This window comes from Lonchura striata, chromosome 4 (genome assembly GCF_050655825.1).
Source record: "Lonchura striata isolate lonStrDom1 chromosome 4, ASM5065582v1, whole genome shotgun sequence".
Taxonomy (NCBI): Eukaryota; Metazoa; Chordata; class Aves; order Passeriformes; family Estrildidae; genus Lonchura; species Lonchura striata.
Genome location: NC_140706.1, coordinates 1069628 through 1089055, shown reverse-complemented (window position 1 = coordinate 1089055; position 19428 = coordinate 1069628). Strand labels below are relative to the sequence as shown.

The 19428-nt window shown below is 54.3% G+C and overlaps 2 protein-coding genes across 14 annotated transcripts in view; both read right to left on the bottom strand.

Annotated features, from left to right (window-relative positions):
- Window positions 1-19428, bottom strand: part of EXOC6B (exocyst complex component 6B) — a 284486-nt gene that overhangs the window by 210789 nt on the left and 54269 nt on the right. The window lies entirely within an intron of this gene.
- LOC146767478 (uncharacterized) overlaps window positions 2666-19428 on the bottom strand; it is an 81548-nt gene continuing 64785 nt past the window's right edge. Inside the window, exon 2 of the mRNA XM_085577357.1 lies at window positions 2666-12898. Coding sequence (XP_085433483.1) covers window positions 10267-11202 — 936 coding nt within the window. The 5' untranslated portion in view covers window positions 11203-12898 and the 3' untranslated portion in view covers window positions 2666-10266. The remainder of the gene's footprint in view (window positions 12899-19428) is intronic.

Genomic DNA, 19428 nt, shown 5'->3' with positions numbered 1-19428 from the left:
ACAGTGTAGTATTGCGCTCCCACATCAATAAATAACATTCCTGAAGGAATTATTTCTGTGTTTGATTCACATTTGTTCTGCATATGCCGCTGAGCCCAAGGTATTCACAGCGTTCAGCTCCTAAAAGCCTCGGCTTTCAAAAGGGCCGCGCGCGAGGCGCTGGGGCGAGCCCTGCCCGGGGGATTGTGTGAGCCGGGATGAAATCCCAAACCGAGGATGTCATTTGTGCCCCACTCCCCCACGGCTCCTTCAATTCGGGATAGAAAAACCAAAAATGAAACGGCTCCAAAGTGCCTCTCCGTGGGGTTGTGGAGCTTTGGGGCCCAGATGGGGCTGGCAGGGGGAGCCTGGGTGTCCCACGGGGTGTTGGTCCTTCCTGGTCTGCTCCAGACGGACCAGGATCCCTCTGGACCAGGAGAAGAATTTGGGGTGTTCTGGATGAGGCTGGAATGGCCCAGCCCAGACCCCCAGCCCAGGGCTGATCCCAAAGGAAAGGTGGGAATTGTGTCCCTGTGCCCTCAGGTGAGAGCCCACCTGCAGAGCTGCTCCTGCTCCTGGATCCCAAATCCAGGAGGACGTGGAGCTGCTGGAGAGAGCCCAGAGGAGGCCCCGGAGCTGCTCCAGGGCTGGACCCCCTCTGCTCTGGAGCCAGGCTGGGAGAGCTGGGAATGTTCCCCTGGAGAAGGGAAAATTCCAGGGAATGCTCAGAGTGTCTGCAGGGGCTCCAGGAGAGCTGGAGAGGGACTGGGGACAAGGGACAGAGGGACAGGAGCCAGGGAATGGCTCCCACTGGGAAAGGGGAGCTTGGGCTGGGATCTTGGCAAGGAATTCCTGGCTGGGAGGGTGGGCAGGGGCTGGGCTGGAATTCCCAAATTTGCTGGGGCTGCCCCTGGATCCCTGGCAGTGCCCAGGGCCAGGCTGGATCCACCTGGGACAGTGGGAGGTGTCCCTGCCCATGGATGGGGTGGGATTGGATGGGAGTTAAGGTCCCTTCCCACTCAACCCATTCCATGATTCCACGACCACAGATGGACAAAGAGCAAAGCAGATCCTGAGGGCTCTGAAAGACTTCAGCATGAAAAGCTGCACCAGGAGAGAGGGATGAGGTGGGAAATGGGAGTAACTTGGGTTGTGAAACCCAGAAATCATCCCAAATCCCTTTTCATGGATGGGCAGGAGGCTGCTGTGCTTTCCCACAGGTGTTCCCCCACCAAACCTCCGGAGAAGCTGCTCCAGAGCCATCCCTGCATGAGCAGAAGCCTCAACCCCACACCAGTTCCATCCCTGCCCCTTTTCCACTTTGGAATTCCCAAACGTGAGCAGCACGGGGATTAACCCCGTGGAAGTGAGGAATCCCTTCAGCTCCCGCTGCAGATCCGCCATCCCCGGCACCGGGATGGGATTTGGGATTTGGGATTTGACCATTTCAACTCTCCACAGTGGGCGTCTGTCTCGCTGCACTAACAAAGAATTCCTCGGGAAGATTTCGGAAACAGAAGGATTATTTAGCCACCCACACACAGGCAAAATTAACCAGTCATGGAAATTCAAGATAATAAATGCCATAATTTTGCCTTTAACTTCACAATTTTTTTTTTTTCCCCCTAAAAGTGAATGTTTCTAATTTATGGAGAGAGAGAAACAGGGGGGGAAGAAAAGAATAAAAAAACCCTTTCATTACTTTGTTTTTCCATGGATCAGAACTCCCCAAATATAAGGAATTAACACGCTAATGTAAACACCCGTCTGCTCGTGGCGCTGGAACAGATTTACCCAGGCACTACAAAAGGCTGCCCCTCACTGATTACCAACCCCAACTGGAGACTCGTTGTACAAAAACAACCCCATAAAGCCTTTTTTCATCTCAATGAGAACGTGGCCGTGCTCCATTCTTCCCAAAAAAAAGCTGGAAAGGATGAGCTGCACCTCCGGAGATCACAGGGGTGGGAAAGGCGAGGGAACGTGGAAGGGACGTGGCACCTCACGCTTCAGCCAGGCTCTAACACAGAAAGTGGGGATGGGAAGGAACTGAGTGAGGGATTTGGGACCATCGGAGCTGCCGGGGGGTTTTCTGAAGGATGGGAGGCTCCTGACTCCTGGATTTTGGTGTCCAGGACAAGCCCCAGCAGGGCAGGCCCGGAGCAGTTCTCCAGCTGCTAAGAACAAACTTATTCCATTCATTTCCTTCAGCTACAGCTTTCCAAAGGCTCCCTGGGCTTCCCACAGAATCAGGAAGGTTGGGATCTTCTCTGAGATCATCGAGACCAAGTTTGGACCGAGTACCCCGTTCCCACTCACCCCATCCCAAAGTGCCACATCCACATGTCCCAGGGATGGTGCCTCCAGCCCTGCCCTCAGGAGCTGCTCCAGAGCTTGACCACTCTTGTAGCAGAGCAATTCCTGCTCAAACCCACCCCCTCCCCACTGATCCCTTGGAATTCAGCCTCCCAGGAACCCAAACGTGGCCAAATCCCGTGGGATGGCCACACGAGGGACACCAGAGCCCCTGACTGCCACGTCCATGTCCTGCACCAGAGGATTCCCCCAGGACACACTCCTGCCTTTCCTGCTTCCCTTGCTCATTCCTGGGAAGTGCTGAGCTCACAGCAGGATCGCCCTTCTCCCCACCTGGCTGGGAATTTGTGTGATTGCACCACCAACACCATCAGTTCCTTTCCTTTCCTTTCCTTTCCTTTCCTTTCCTTTCCTTTCCTTTCCTTTCCTTTCCTTTCCTTTCCTTTCCTTTCCTTTCCTTTCCTTTCCTTTCCTTTCCTTTCCCCTTTCCTTTCCCCTTTCCTTTCCTTTCCTTTCCTTTCCCCTTTCCTTTCCCCTTTCCTTTCCCCTTTCCTTTCCCCTTTCCTTTCCCCTTTCCTTTCCCCTTTCCTTTCCCCTTTCCTTTCCCTTTCCCCTTCCCTTTCCCCTTTCCCTTTCCCCTTTCCCTTTCCCATCTCCTTTCCTCTTTCTCCTTTCTCCTTTCTTTTCTTCTTTTTCCTTCCCATCCAGGGCTTCTTCCTCATCCTGCAATATCCAGAGTGACAGGAGCCAAGGGAAGAGCAAAGCTCCTGGATGAGAGTGGAAAAACAGCAGGAAAAGGAGCTGGATTCCAACAGACATCAGGAGGGAAGGAGAAACCACCTCGGGATCGGCCACGGGATGGTGTAAAATAAAATAAATCCTGGCTCCAACACAAAGCCCAAGTTTGCCTCCAACTCGAGGTCTCCCAATCCCAGCCCCCTTCGCTCTGCCCGTAACTCAAAAGGAGGAATGATTTAAAAATTGGTTTTTACAAAAAAAAAAAAGAGTTGATTCAGCCCGAGGAGTCGGTGAAGGGAAGTTCAGCCCTGGATCTCCAGCGGTTCGGGACATAAGGGATTGATTGCTCCAGCTTGGATAATCTCCACGGCTCCCAGGCCCCACTGAAGTGGTTTCCAAGAGCTAAAGCCTTGGATCAGCCTGTCAAACCCTGGGAAAGCCACAGGGAACGTGCTGGAAGTGGGAGCGGGTCCTGGAACCCCAGAGCCTGCACACACCAAATTAATAACGCCGCGCCAACCCCGAGCTGCTCCTCCCAACCCGCAGCCCCTTCCCCGCAACGAAAGCCCAGGGGAAAGGAAAATCCCGGGTGGAATCTGATTTTTCACGCTCTTGGGTGCACTGAGGATCAGAATTGCTTGGTCGTGGTGATCAAATCCCTCTTTTCCAGCGCAGGAATGTGGTCAGAGCACCTCCCATGGGAACAACCCCAGCGCCAAGGCCTCGAGCTCGGCCGGGCTCCTCCAGCTCAGCTCTGGAATCAGCTGCACCTCAGGCAGGGACAGCCTGTCACCTGCTGGGTGCCACCTCCTTGGCCTGGCAGGAGAGCCGGGGCTGGGAGAGGAGCTCTGGTCAAGAAGAGCATTTCTGGGTCTTTCCTCTCTTTAGTTCTGCACCTGTGGAATCCCAAACAGCAGAACCCCAAACAGCTGGAATCCCCAACAGCTGGAATCCCCAACAGCTGGAACCCCAAACAGCTGGAACTCCAAACAGCTGGAACCCCAAACAGCTGGAATCCCAAACAGCTGGAATCCCAACCAGCTGGAACCCCAAACACCTGGAATCCCAACCAGCTGGAATCCCCAACAGCTGGAATCCCCAACAGCTGGAACCCCAAACACCTGGAACTCCAAACACCTGGAACCCCAAACAGCTGGAACTCCAAACAGCTGGAATCCCAAACAGCTGGAATCCCAACCAGCTGGAACCCCAAACACCTGGAATCCCAACCAGCTGGAATCCCCAACAGCTGGAATCCCCAACAGCTGGAACCCCAAACAGCTGGAATCCCCAACAGCTGGAATCCCCAACCAGCTGGAACCCCAAACACCTGGAATCCCAAACAGCTGGAATCCCCAACAGCTGGAACCCCAAACCAGCTGGAACCCCAACCAGCTGGAATCCTAACCAGCTGGAATCCCCAACAGCTGGAATCCCAACAGCTGGAATCCCCAACAGCTGGAACCCCAAACAGCTGGAACCCCAAACACCTGGAACTCCAAACAGCTAGAACCCCAACCAGCTGGAACCCCAACCAGCTGGAATTCCCAACAGCTGGAATCCCCAACAGCTGGAACTCCAAACAGCTGGAACCCCAAACAGCTGGAACTCCAAACAGCTGGAATCCCCAACAGCTGGAACCCCAAACACCTGGAATCCCAACCAGCTGGAATCCCCAACAGCTGGAATCCCCAACAGCTGGAACCCCAACAAGCTGGAATCCCAAACCAGCTGGAACCCCAAACAGCTGGAATCCCAACCAGCTGGAATCCCCAACAGCTGGAATCCCCAACAGCTGGAACCCCAAACACCTGGAATCCCAAACAGCTGGAATCCCAACCAGCTGGAATCCCCAACAGCTGGAATCCCCAACAGCTGGAACCCCAAACACCTGGAATCCCAAACAGCTGGAATCCCAAACCACCTGGAACCCCAAACAGCTGGAACCCCAAACACCTGGAATCCCAAACCAGCTGGAACCCCAAACCAGCTGGAACCCCAAACCAGCTGGAACCCAAGGCCAGGCTGGCCCTGGGGCTTGGAGCACCCTGGTCCATGGGAGCTGTCCCTGCACTGGATGAACTTTCAGGTCCCTTCCAACCCCAGCCTCTCCACGGTTCTCTGATTAACTGAAGAAATCGCTGCCTTTTAAGGAACTTGACCCAAGTTGCTCTTTTTTATCTTTAATCTTCTGCTCCTGATGACTCGGGAAGGGCTGGAGGGAAACCAGAGGCACCAGCAGCTGGATCCCCCTGGGGAGGAGCATCCCCTCCAAAGCCCACCTACCAAAGGCCTGCTCACCCTAAAAATGGATTTTATCCGATTTCCACACGTCCAGCCTCCAAGGAATCCTCCCTCAGCCTTCCTAAAGCAAACCTGGGACAGCAAAAGCAGAGTCTGCACCCAAGCCATGCCCCAAACCCACAATTTACCACCTGCCACTTCCTTCAGAATGCAAACAAGGAGTTTTTGGGGCACCGGGAGCAAAGACAATCCCACATTCCTTCACCAGGAGCACAGTGCTCCAAGCTGACCCCAAGCAGTTCCCTCAGCTCCTGCTGCAGGAAAATGAGGCAAAAAGGGATTGCTGGAAGCCCAGCTGCTCGGAATTTCAGACTTTAGGTCTGTGAAAGGCACACGCCCTCAAGAGAACGCTGCATTTGACCCGAGAGCATAAAGAAAGCTTCCCAAATTAATTGGTAACACCAGGAGTAGGAGTGTATAGCTTGAATGGAAGTGTGTAAAAAAACTATTTTAAAAACTTCATTTTAAAATATAGCAATATATATAAGACAAGATGCAAGTTTTAGGGCAGAAGCTAGCCCTTCTTTTTCACAAGTAACATTTTATAATTAGAGCAAAAAGTCCGCATGACGAGACATAAATAATTAGCTATTAAGTTAAAAATAAAACTAATGTATCATTTCTTAATTAGATGGTTTTTCCTTAAAAGACCTTATCAAAATAAACAGAGAGACATTTTATGACTTATTAGTAAAATACTGCAAAACTCACAGCTTTTAAGACTATAATATAAATTTCAAAAATAGTAAAATCCAAAACCAAAATACCATCTCAAACACTTTCAATCCAAACCTGAACAGAAAAAGAGAAAAAAACACCAAAAAAAAAGCCCCAAAAAAACCCCAAAGAATAAAAACAAAAAATCAGCCATGGGCAAATTCTGGAGGTGTCCAGGGATGAGGTAACCACGATGTTCCTGATCCATCTCCATTTCCATCTTCACCACCACCTCCATCCCATCATGTTCCCTGCTTGCCTCAACCCCCATTCCCTTGGGAATGCAACAGAAGTGTCCAGGAGTGGGAACTCCATCCCAAACTTAGCCATGGACACAACCTGGAGGTGTCCAGGGTGAGGTGACTGAGATGTCCCTGCTCCATCTCCATCTCCATCTCCATCTCCATCTCCATCTCCATCTCCATCATCTCCATCCCATCATGTTCCCTGCTTGCCTCAACCTCCATTCCCTTGGGAGTGTCCAGGAGTAGGAATTCCATCCCAAACTTCAGCCATGGACAAATTCTGGAGGTGTCCAGGGATGAGGTGACCAAGATGTCCCTGCTCCATCTCCATCTCACCATGTGCTCCCTGCTTGCCTCAACCCCCATTCCCTTGGGAATTCAACAGAAGTGTCCAGGAGTGGGAATTCCATCCCAAACTTCAACCATGGACACAACCTGGAGGTGTCCAGGGTGAGGTGACTGAGATGTCCCCGCTCCATCTCCATCTCCATCTCCATCTCCATCTCCATCTCCATCTCCATCTCCATCTCCATCCCATCATGTTCCCTGCTTGCCTCAACCCCCATTCCCTTGGGAGTGTCCAGGAGTGGGAATTCCATCCCAAACTTCAGCCATGGACACAACCTGGAGGTGTCCAGGGTGAGGTGTCCGAGATGTCCCTGCTCCATCCCCATCCCACCACGTTCCCTGCTTGCCCGTGGGGATGGTGGGACAGGGCTGGAGCTCCACGGGGCTTTGCAAGCTGAGGTGGGACCAGGGGACGTTCCTGAGCTTTCCCTGTTCTTGGAGCTTGTCCAGCCTGGAAAACCTCGGCCTTTCTCACCCCCCCATTCCCTCCGGAGCCAAACTCATCCGGCAGCCCCTTCTGGAAGCTCTCCAGCTCCCACCAGAGCCACTCCTGAGCCTTCCAGACACATCAGCCCCACCTCGAGAGGCAGAATCCCGGCCCTGGCTGCCAACATTTTCCTCAGAACCCCAAAAAGCAGCAAAAAGAGCAAAAAGCATCTGCAAAGGCCACAGCGCTCTGTCCCCGAGCCCGGGAAATGTGGAAGGCATGGAAGGCTCCCGTTCCCTCGGCAGAGGGGAACGTGGACCTACAAACAACGCCTCGGAGGCATTTCAGCAGCTCCCTCTACACAGGGGCCGTTGTTTTACGGCCATTTTTTAAAAGTCAATCAAAAATCCGGTGGGGCCAGGAAGCCATAAATTGGATTTAAAAGGGAGAAAAGCAAATAAAAGCTTGGAGGAAGGGGGTGGGGGGAGGAGAAACGGGAATCACTGGAGGCTTCCAGAGCCTTGTTTGTTTGTGATGAAGCTCAGCTGAACACAAGCTGTCCCCGCCGGGCTCACGGTGACGTTTCCCCGAGCAAGGGGGTCTGTCGGCGTTTTAGCAGCAGCAACTGCTCCCAGGGCTTCCCGAGGCACAGCAGCTCCTTCTCCTCGGCCTCGTGCTGGGGTGGGAAGGCTCTGGGATTTAAAAACTGCATCGTACAGAGCGGGGTTTGGGAGCGGGGAGGGAAAGGGGAGAGGACGTGGCACCCAAAATCTGGAGTTCTGAGGGGAAAACGCATCCCAAAAAGCTCCTTGGGGTATTCGGAACAAACTGGGGAGTCCCAGCGTGGATATTTAGGCTCCATAAGCCAAGAACTGATAAAATGAGGGAAATAATCCAATTAGCCAACTCATCCTGCCCTTATTTCTACATCAAGTAAAAGCACAGCGTAAAATTAAACCTTAAAGACTCCAAGGTGGGCAGAGCTTTTCAGAGAAAATCCCTGGAGAGCAACAGGAGAGGAGGAAGATGGGATTCATGGGATAAAGAGCCTGCAGTGGTGTCCAGCCCTTGGCCACGATCCCACAGGAGCTGCAGGGGTGAGCTCCAGTGCCTGGGGACACCCGGGAGCACTCCCAGACTTCAGAGGTTTCTGTAAAACAGGAAAAAGCCAGAGCCGGGGCTGGGCCACGTGCACCCTCCATAAATCCCATCATCCCTCCCTGGGGGATGGAATTTTGTTGTCCCTGCTGGTGGAAGAGCTAATCCAAGTCTCCCTGATGGGATGAATCCGCATTCCAGGACCGTGATCTCACGGAAGGACCTCCCCGTGTGAGGCCCTGCACACAAAGCTCGGGCCATGGACAGGAGACCTCACCACCTTCACCAGACCCCAAAGCTCCCCAGCACGAGTCCTTCCCTGCTCCCTGCCAGGCTGGAATTCCCAGAGCAGCTGTGGCTGCCCCTGGATCCCTGGAAATCTCCAAGGCCAGGTTGGATCCATCTGGGATAGTGGGAGGTGTCCCTGCCACGGATGGGGCGGGAATGAGGGATTTGAGGGATTTCCACCCAAAGCATTCCAAGGTTCTGTGAAGTCACCACATCCCAAGGACCCCATGGAACAGTGCTGGGATCCCCTGGGACAAGGACAGCACTGCCCAGGTAGGGCAGGGGGGAGCCGTGATGAGCTCAGGGGCTGGAGCATCCCCGAGGAAAAGGCTCCTGAAAGGACCTTCAGTCCCCACGGGAGGTCACCAGGAAGAAAACACGGCTGGTTCTCGCTGAAAACCCCCAGAGGCTCTGCAGCCTCACCCACGCAGGTTTCTGAGGCAACACCCCAAGAAAAGCCTGACCTAAAGGAGGTTAAACGAGACCCCCCTGGCCGTGCCCTACAAAGCAAACCTCACGTTCCCCGAGGGACCCCCCAGCTGAAGCTCCAGTGCAACACATGGGGCTGAGCAGCACCATGACAAGCGTGGAATGGTTTGGGTGGGAAGGGACCCTGAACCCCACCCATGAGCAGGGACACCTCCCACCATCCCAGGTGGATCCAAGCCCGAAGTCCAACCTGGCCTTGGGCACTACCAGGGATCCAGGGGCAGCCCCAGCAAATCTGGGAATTCCATTCCAGCCAGGAATTCCCTGCCAAGATCCCAGCCCAAGCTCCCCTATCCCAGTGGGAGCCATTCCCTGGCTCCTGTCCCTCTGTCCCTTGTCCCCAGTCCCTCTCCAGCTCTCCTGGAGCCCCTCCAGGCACTCTGAGCATTCCCTGGAATTTTCCCTTCTCCCGGGGAACATTCCCAGCTCTCCCAGAGCAGAGGGACTCCAGAGTCCTGGAATCATTTCCACGACCTCCTCTGGGCTCTCTCCAGCAGCTCCCTTTGCATTTTTCACCCCAGGCCGTGAGATGCCTCCAGGCAGAGCACACGGAGGGTGGAGGCTGCTCCAGCCCTCCAGGTTTGTGTCCAGCTGCTGAAGCCCAAGGAACAGCTCCTCTCCCTGTGCACTTTTCCCAGTCATTTCTCCCCCGGGATCACCCCAGAGTCCACCCCTGGCCCCACACGAGCTCCCTCCCCAGAGGAGACGCGCAGTAGCTGCAAACACAAACTCTGCCAGCTGCAGCCCCAGCCCCACTGCCCCGGAAGGGACTTGTGGAAAAGTCCCGTTGGCGGGGCCAGTGCCCCTCTGTAAAGCAGAGCACAGGTGGCTGATAAAAGCTCACTTGAACAGCCACGCTCACAAAAGACGTTTATGAGCGTGAGCAAAGCTCGCAGCCCTTTAATGGCGTGTCAAACGCCGCGCTCCGAGGACTGAACCACATTCCTGCAGGCTGTGCCAAGTGCTTCCAGATATTCCCCGTCTGGAGCAGACCCCGCAGCTACCAAGGGGTTAAAACTCAGCTCCGAGGCCAGGGAAGCTTGAAGGCAACGCCACCAACCCTGAAGGAAAGCAGAGAAGGTTTCTGCCAGCTTTGTTCCAAATAAAAGGTTATTAAAAACAGCCCCAGCCGCTGTTAACAGGAACGGCCCGACAAGGAGACGTTTACAAAGCAGCTGAACTTGTAAATAAATGGAATTAATACCCAGCAAATTCCTTTGATCCACGGGACACGAATTCCCTTTCCCTGCAGAGCTGCTCATTAATAGTTCCATGTTCCACTCGTGCCACTCGCCAGCCAGCCCCAAGGAAAACATTTCAACTCACAAAGATCTCCAGGTTCTGCTGTGCCAGGGTATTTCTGGTCATGGAGATCTCCAGGTTCTGCTGTGCCAGGGCATTTCTGGTCATGGAGATCTCCAGGTTCTTCTGTGCCAGGGCATTTCTGGTCATGGAGATCTCCAGGTTCTTCTGCTCCAGGTTCTGCTGTGCCAGGGCATTTCTGGTCATGGAGACCTCCAGGTTCTCCTGTGCCAGGGCTTTTCTGGTCATGGAGATCTCCAGGTTCTCCTGTGCCAGGGCATTTCTGGTCATGGAGATCTCCAGGTTCTCCTGTGCCAGGGCTTTTCTGGTCATGGAGATCTCCAGGTTCTGCTGTGCCAGGGCTTTTCTGGTCATGGAGATCTCCAGGTTCTGCTGTGCCAGGGCTTTTCTGGTCATGGAGATCTCCAGGTTCTGCTGTGCCAGTGCATTTCTGGTCATGGAGATCTCCAGGTTCTCCTGTGCCAGGGCATTTCTGGTCATGGAGACCTCCAGGTTCTCCTGTGCCAGGGCTTTTCTGGTCATGGAGATCTCCAGGTTCTCCTGCTCCAGGTTCTGCTGTGCCAGGGCATTTCTGGTCATGGAGATCTCCAGGTTCTGCTGTGCCAGGGCATTTCTGGTCATGGAGATCTCCAGGTTCTGCTGTGCCAGTGCATTTCTGGTCATGGAGATCTCCAGGTTCTGCTGTGCCAGGGCTTTTCTGGTCATGGAGACCTCCAGGTTCTCCAATGCCAGGGCATTTCTGGTCATGGAGATCTCCAGGTTCTCCTGTGCCAGGGCTTTTCTGGTCATGGAGATCTCCAGGTTCTGCTGTGCCAGTGCATTTCTTGTCATGAAGTTCTCCAGGTTCTTCTGCTCCAGGTTCTTCTGTGCCACTGCATTTCTGGTCATGGAGACCTCCAGGTTCTGCTGTGCCAGGGCATGTCTCGTCATGGAAATCTCCAGCTTCTCCTGCTCCAGCTTCTCCTGCCCCAGCTTCTCCTGTGTCAGTGCATTTCAGGTAACAGAGAGATCTCCAGGTTCTCCTGTTCCAGGTTCTCCTCTGCCAAGGGATATCTGGTCACAAAGAGATCTCCAGGTTCTCCTGCTCCAGGTTCTCCTGTGCCAGTGCATTTTTGGTCACAAAGAGAGCTCCAGGTTCTCCTGTGCCCATGGATTTCTGCTCATGGAGATCTCCAGGTTCTCCAATGCCAGTGCATTTCTGGTCATGGAGATTTTCAGCTTCTCCTCTGCCAAAGGATTTCTGATCACAAGAGATCTCTAGCTCCTCCTGTACCAGTGGATTTTTGGCCATAGAGAGATCTCCAGGTTCTCGTTCTCCAGGTTCTCCTGCTCCAGTGCATTTCTGGGAAGTCCTGGGAGAGGCTGATGTGGAGCAGCAGCAGCAGCAGGAAGAGAACACTGCTAGAATTCTTCACTCAGAAGCAGGAGAGGCCCTGGAATGGATGCCCCGAGCAGCTGAGGCTGCTCCATCCCTGGAGGTGTCCACGGCCAGGCTGGAGCACGCTGGGACAGTGGAAGGTGACCCTGCCCATGGAATGGGATGCACTGAAGGCCCCTTCCAGCCCAAAGCACGCCAGGAATCTGGGATTCCTCTCAGCAAGGCGCTCACAGGTATGGAACAGTCAACATTCCCAGAAGTCCCAGCCACCCAACGCTCCAGACACAGAGCAAAGGCCTCACAGCTCCCTGGAGCACCTGGAGATGGGCATCTGCCCTTGGCATCACTGCAGGAACTCTGCCCCACGGGTTCTCCTGCAGGAACTCTGCCCCACTGATCCCAGCAGGACATCCCCAGGAGCAGCCTGGAGCCTCTGCAGACCCCAACACACCCAACCCCCCCCAGCTCCCTCACAGCATTCCTGGGACACCTCTGGAATCATGGAGAGCCCAGGGAGGAGGCACCAGGAGAGCCCTCGTCCCAGCTGATCCCAGTCTAGGCTGGGCCAGAATTCCAGAACCATTTTGTTGTTTTCCTCCTTCTCTGCGCTCTGAGGTGGAAGGGGAGGGACGAGGACACGGCACCAGTAAGTTCAGCCAGGCCTGGGTGCACAGAGAGGTGACCTGGCCACCTTCTCCTGGGAGCCAGCCACAAATCCCTGGAAAGGAGCCAGCCCTGCCTGCAGGAGAGGAGCACAGCCACGTCTGGGCAGGTTTCTCTGCTCAGAACACAAGGAACCGAGCCACAGAGGTGGGAAATTCATCCAGATTTCTCCATGCTGTCACATTCCCCAGCACCTGCTCCTCCCGAGGATCACGAGGCAGAGGGGGATTTTCCAAGGTTTAATGAAACGTGGATGGAAAGGAACAGCAGAGGCTGCAAAGAGGCAAAGCAGAACAAAAGGAGAGGAGAAAGCTAACCTGGATTAAGTTGGAAAGAGGGGAAAATGTACTGGAAAGAGGAAGAATCTGGGAGATGTGAACCTTCATGGACACATCAGCAAGTGGAGAAGGGGGTGTTGGTCTAGAGGGCAAATGAAGAGGAGGGACAAGTTATCAGAGCAGTAATTATCACAGAATCATGGAATGGGTTGGGATGGAAAGGATTTTAGGATCACCCCATTCCCACTGCATCCAACAACAGGGACACCTCCCACTGTCCCAGGTGGATCCAATCCCAGTGTCCAGCCTGGCCTTGGGCACTCCAGGGATCCAGGGGCAGCCCCAGCAAATCTGGGAATTCCAGCCCAGCCAGGAATTCCTTGCCAAGATCCCAGCCCAAGCTGCCCTTTCCCAGTGGGAGCCATTCCCTGGCTCCTGTCCCTCTGTCCCTTGTCCCCAGTCCCTCTCCAGCTCTCCTGGAGCTGGGGACTCTGAGCATTCCCTGGAATTTTCCCTTCTCCAGGGAAACATTCCCAGTTCTCCCAGCCTGGCTCCAGAGCAGAGGGGCTCCAGATTTCCAGAATGGTTTGGGTTGGAAGGGACCCTAAAGTCCATCCAATCCCACCCCATCCATGGCAGGGACACCTCCCACTGTCCCAGGTGGATCCAGCCCCAGTGTCCAACCTGGCCCTGGGCACTCCAGGGATCCAGGGGCAGCCACAGCAAATCTGGGAATTCCACCCAGCCCTTCCCACCCTCCCAGCCAGGAATTCCTTCCCCATACCCCATGGAAGGTTCCAGTTCCCACAGCCCAACTCAGACAACCCCAAAGCAGCCCAGGGTAAGAACTGCTCCTCTCCTCTTCCTTTGCTCCATCCAGGACTTTCCACAGCCTTTGGAGAGGTTCTCCTGAAGGAGAAGGCCACAGCTGGGACACCCAGAGCTCGGTCCCCAGCAGGATCCTGAGGACGAGGCGACAATCCCAGGAAACCCCAAACACTCGGTGCCTGGGACGGGCTCCCATCCCTGCCTGGGAACTCTGATCCCCAGTGCCAGGCAGGAACAGCTTCCCAAGGCCTTCCCAACTGCTCTGGGAAGCTGAAAAAATGGGGGAAAAACCAACCCTGGAGCAGAAGATGCTCCAAGAGGAAATGTCTGCTGGTTTTTAGCGGGCACACCAAGGGAAGGCTGGCTCAGGGGGGATGGGGATCCGTGGGGAAGCAGCAGAGATGGAATTTTACCTGCACAGGGAAGCACAGCTCCCTCGGCCTTCAGGGAGGAGGTTAAACACCAACACCTGCGGGGACCTCCTGCTCCTCCCTCCCTGCCCACAGGAGCAGGAGCTGCCCCAAACCTTCCCCCTCCCAGCCATGCCAGCATCAGCCACAGCAAACCCCCCGAGCCAGCTGCATCCCACAGCTTCTCCTCTCCCTTTGCCCAAGATCTGGCTTCAGTTTTCCCCTACAAATGCTTCTTAAACCCTTCCCAAATCTGCCAGAGGCACGGGAAGGCTCCGTGCCCTCTGCTCCTGCCAGGGAAACTCCCTCCATTCCAGCAGGATCTCCTCCAGCAGGCTGTTCCCACACAGCCATATCCTGTTTGAATGGTTTTTTGCCGAATTCCCAAGTTTTGGAAGACCTGAGATGCCCAGAGGAAGTGCCTGTGGAAGGTGTTTGCAACAGCAGGAGTGGGAACACATCAGGAGCCACACTTCCCTCCCAAAGCTGCAAAGGAAATGGGGGAAGCCCCATCCCTGGGGGAATCCAAATCCCTGGGGATGTGGCACTGCGGGACAAGGGGCAGTGGTGGCCTGGGCAGTGCTGGGCTCAGATCTCACAGGGTTTTCCAAGCAGAACAATCCCACGATCCTGAGGCACAGGTGAGCTTGGCCCAGGTCAACAGCCACCAGCAAAATGCAGAGATTTGAAATGAAAACCTCAAATCCCACCTTCCCTGAAAACACGGGAGCAGGGAACATCCCTGGTGCTGCTGGAGCTCCTTCACCCTGCTGGATCCCAGAGGAACCAGAAGTGAGGAACCCAAATCAAAGCCAGCGGGGTGTCCCAGCCACCTCCTCCCTGTCCTGCTCCAAAAAACCAGGAAAGGGGAACAAAGCAGCTCCTCCTGGCCTGGAGGAAGTAAAGGACATTTTCCCCGAAATTAAAGCTATTCTAAATTTGCCATAGATGGGAATTGGAAGAATATGTGGAGAGGTTTAAACGACCTGAGCCTGGCAGCAGAACTTGGGGGTTCTGCAAAAAGCCTTGGAGGGGAGGGAAGCCTCGGGCTGCTGCAGGAGCCCCTCGGTGGCTGCTGCAGCACCTGGCTGCAATTTGTCCCTGAGTGTCACGGGAAGGGCAGGCAGCTCGGCACCGTTCCCTGAAAATGGAGCCACCATTCCCTGAAAAATGAACCAGCACTCCCTGAAAATGGAGCCACCATTCCCCAAAAAATAAACCAGCAATCCCTGAAAATGGAGCCACCATTCCCCGAAAAATGAACCAGCAATCCCTGAAAATGGAACCACCATTCCCTGAAAAATGAACCAGCAATCCCTGAAAATGGAGCCACCATTCCCCAAAAAATAAACCAGCACTCCCTGAAAGTGGAGCCACCATTCCCTGAAAAATGAACCAGCACTCCCTGAAAATGGAGCCACCATTCCCCGAAAAATGAACCAGCAATCCCTGAAAATGGAACCACCATTCCCTGAAAAATGAACCAGCAATCCCTGAAAATGGAGCCACCATTCCCCAAAAAATAAACCAGCACTCCCTGAAAGTGGAGCCACCATTCCCTGAAAAATGAACCAGCACTCCCTGAAAATGGAGCCACCATTCCCTGAAAAATGAACCAGCACTCCCTGAAAGTGGAGCCACCATTCCCTGAAAAATGAACCAGCACTCCCTGAAAGTGGAGCCACCATTCCCTGAAAAATGAACCAGCACTCCCTGAAAGTGGAGCCACCATCCCTTGAAAGCAGAGCCACAAGTCCCTGAGAACAGAACTGCCATTCCCTGAAAACTGAGCTACCATTCCCTGAAAATAGAGCCACCGTTCCTTGACAATTGAATTAACATTCCCTAAAAACAGAGCCACCATTCCCTGAAAACCGAACCACTGTTCCCTAAAAACAGAGCCACCGTTCCCTGAAAACACAACTGCCATTCCCTGAAAACAGAACCACCATTCCCTGAAAACAGAGCCACCATTCCCTGAAAATTGAATAAAAAAGCATTCCCTGGAAACAGAACCACCATTCCCTGAAAATGGAGCCACCATCCCCTGAAAATATAATAAGCATTCCCTGGAAACAGAGCCACCATTCCCTGAAAACAGAACCGCTATCCCCTGACAATTGAAATAGCATTCCCTGAAAACAGAACCAGTATTCCCTAAAAATGGAACCACTGTGCCCTGAATTCCCTGGGATCAGTCCCAGCCCCAGCCCCGGGGTGAATTCCCTGGGATTGATCCCAGCCCCGGGGTGAATTCCCTGGGATCGGTTCCAGCCCCGGGGTGAATTCCCTGGGATCGGTTCCAGCCCCGGGGTGAATTCCCTGGGATCATTCCCAGCCCCGGGGTGAATTCCCTGGGATCATTTCCAGCCCTGGGGTGAATTCCCTGGGATCATTCCCAGCCCCGGGGTGAATTCCCTGGGATTGGTCCCAGCCCCGAGGTGAATTCCCTGGGATCGGTTCCAGCCCCGGGGTGAATTCCCTGGGATCGGTTCCAGCCCCGGGGTGAATTCCCTGGGATCGGTTCCAGCCCCGGGGTGAATTCCCTGGGATCATTTCCAGCCCCGGGGTGAATTCCCTGGGATCATTCCCAGCCCCGGGGTGAATTCCCTGGGATCGGTTCCAGCCCCGGGGTGAATTCCCTGGGATCATTTCCAGCCCCGAGGTGAATTCCCTGGGATCGGTTCCAGCCCCGGGGTGAATTCCCTGGGATCATTCCCAGCCCTGGGGTGAATTCCCTGGGATCAGCCCCAGCCCCGGGGTGAATTCCCTGGGATCATTCCCAGCCCCGGGGTGAATTCCCTGGGATCATTTCCAGCCCCGAGGTGAATTCCCTGGGATCATTCCCACCCCCGGGGTGAATTCCCCTTGCCCAGGGGAAGGGGATGGCTGTGAGCACCTCCAAAATTCTGACAGCGACACCTCCCCATCCATCGTTCCTCCAGTGGACACATGCCGGGAGCCTCTTCCCAAAATCCTGCAAGCCCAGCCCGTGGCTGCCCACGTCCCTTCCCATCTCTCCAGCCCCAAGGATGCATTTCCTCTCCTAAGACTTTAATATCCCAAGCAGACAAGCAGCAGGAGCGAAGATTAAGAAGGTCTCGTTCCTAAATTCGACTGGAAAATCAAATTCCTGCTGCCCAAACCTGCCCAGGAGCAGAAACCCCATCCCATTATCCCCACGCCGCTGTGGAAATCCTCCCAGCCACCAGAGCGACCTTTCCAAAGGCTCTTCCTGCTGCATCCAAGCCTAGAAAATTCCCATTTTTTAATAACCAGCCTTATTTTGACTCGTTAAGGCAAAGCCCTGGAAAGGGAGCTGGAAGAAGTGGAAGTTCAGCTCCAGGGGTGCCTCTGGAAGTCCTGGGGCAGGATAAAGCCCGGCCCCCGCCGAGCAGGAGCTTCCAGAGGCTCCAGCTGAGCCCAGCCCTGGCACGGGCACGGCACAGCTCCCAGCCGGGCTCTGGGACCTCTGGAAAACACGGAATGCCAGCGGAGAGGTGACACCCAGCACGGGGACATTCCCTGCCCGGGATCCAGCTGAGCCCAGGACGATTCCAGCTGTGCTGCCCAGCGTCACCCAGAGCCCAGAAACAGCAGGGATTGTCAGGGTCACGGGGATTGTCAGGATCATTGGGATTGTCAGGGTCACTGGGATTGTCAGGGTCACGGGGATTGTCAGGATCATTGGGATTGTCAGGATCATTGGGATTGTCAGGATCATGGGAATGATCAGGATCACTGGGATTGTCAGGATCATTGGGATTGTCAGGGTCACTGGGATGATCAGGATCATTGGGATGATCAGGATCATTGGGATGATCAGGATCATTGGGATTGTCAGGGTCATGGGGATGATCAGGATCATTGGGATTGTCAGGGTCACTGGGATGATCAGGATCATTGGGATTGTCAGGGTCACGGGGATGATCAGGATCATTTGGATTGTCAGGATCATTGGAATGATTGGGATCATTGGGATGATCAGGATCACTGGGATTATCAGGATCATTGGAATTGTCAGGATCATTGGGATGATCGGGATCATTGGGATGATCGGAATCATTGGGATGATCGGAATCATTGGAATGATCAGGATCATTGGGATTATCAGGATCATTGGGATGATCAGGGTCATTGGGATGATCAGGGCCATCGGGATTATCAGGATCATTGGGATTATCAGGATCTTTGGGATTATCAGCATCCTTGGGATGATCAAAATCATTGGGTTATCAAGATCATTGGGATGATCAGGATCACTGGGATGATTCGATCATTGGGATGATCAGGGTCAGTGGGATGATCAGGATCATTGGGATGATCAGGATCCTTGGGATGATTTGATCATTGGGATGATCAGGGTCAGTGGGATGATCAGGATCACCTGGATGATCAGGATCATTGGGATTATCAGGATCCTTGGGATGATCAGGATCATTGGGAACACGACCCAAAGTGCCTTTTTGGAACGCTGTTCCAGGCCAGCCAAAGGCCACCAGGCAGTGTCTGGAGACTGGGGAATGTCCCTGTGTCCCCTGGAGTGCTGGGAAGCGCTGGCTCTGGAAGGGGGGAAATGTGGTTGTGTTTTGTCCTCCCCAGGGAGGGCCAGGATGTCCCCATAACACCGGAATCGCCTCCTGCCACGTGCCAGGGATCCCAGCATTCCCAGGAAACAGCTCCTCGTGTTCCACAGCCTGGATCCAGCCACCCCCAGGGGGACAGCAGCTGGCATGGGATAATGGGATGATGGGATAATGGGATGATGGGATCCCTGCCCAGAGTGAGAGATGTTCCCACTGGAGAGCAGGAATCAGCCTCACCTGGAGCTCCAGGATGGGATCAGAGCAGCAGCTCCTGGATGAGCCTGGGAAACCTTCCCACCCTGAGGGATCTGCTGCCCTCCTCAGCCCCCATCCTCTTCCCCCAGGAGGAGGAGAAGAAAGACAAGAAGGAGGAGAAGGAGGAGAAGAAGAAGGAGGAGGACGAGGAGGACGAGGACAAGGAGGAGGAGGACGAGGAGGAGGATGAGGAGGAGGATGAGGAGGAGGACGAGGACGAGGAGGAGGACGAGAAAGAGGACGAGGAGGAGGACAAGAAGGAGGACAAGGAGGAGCAGCAGACTCTCCCATTTTTTCCTGCTAAGTCTCTTTTTCTTGTTTTCATTTGAATGTCGGATTTAACATCCTGAACTCGGATTTCCAGGTTTTCCATTGTGTTCCCCAAATCCTTCATTCCCACACAAACATTCCGATGGTTTTTGACCAAGCAGAATGTGTTCCATGGGGAGATAATCCCAGAATCCTGAAGGCTGGAAAACACAAGGATCACCACTGGTTATCCAGAGCAGCTGAGGCTGCCGCTGGATCCCTGGAAGTGTCCAAGGCCAGGTGGGACATTGGGCTTGGATCCACCTGGGACAGTGGGAGCTGTCCCTGCCCATGGATGGGGTGGGAATGGGATCATCTTTAAGATCCTTCCCAATCCATTCCCATCCCAGGGGGATTTTGGCTGCCAAGGAGGGAACAGGAACTGACCCAACCTCACATGGCGCAGCCCTGAGGGGACACAAACACCCCCAGCTGCGGCACGAGGAGGA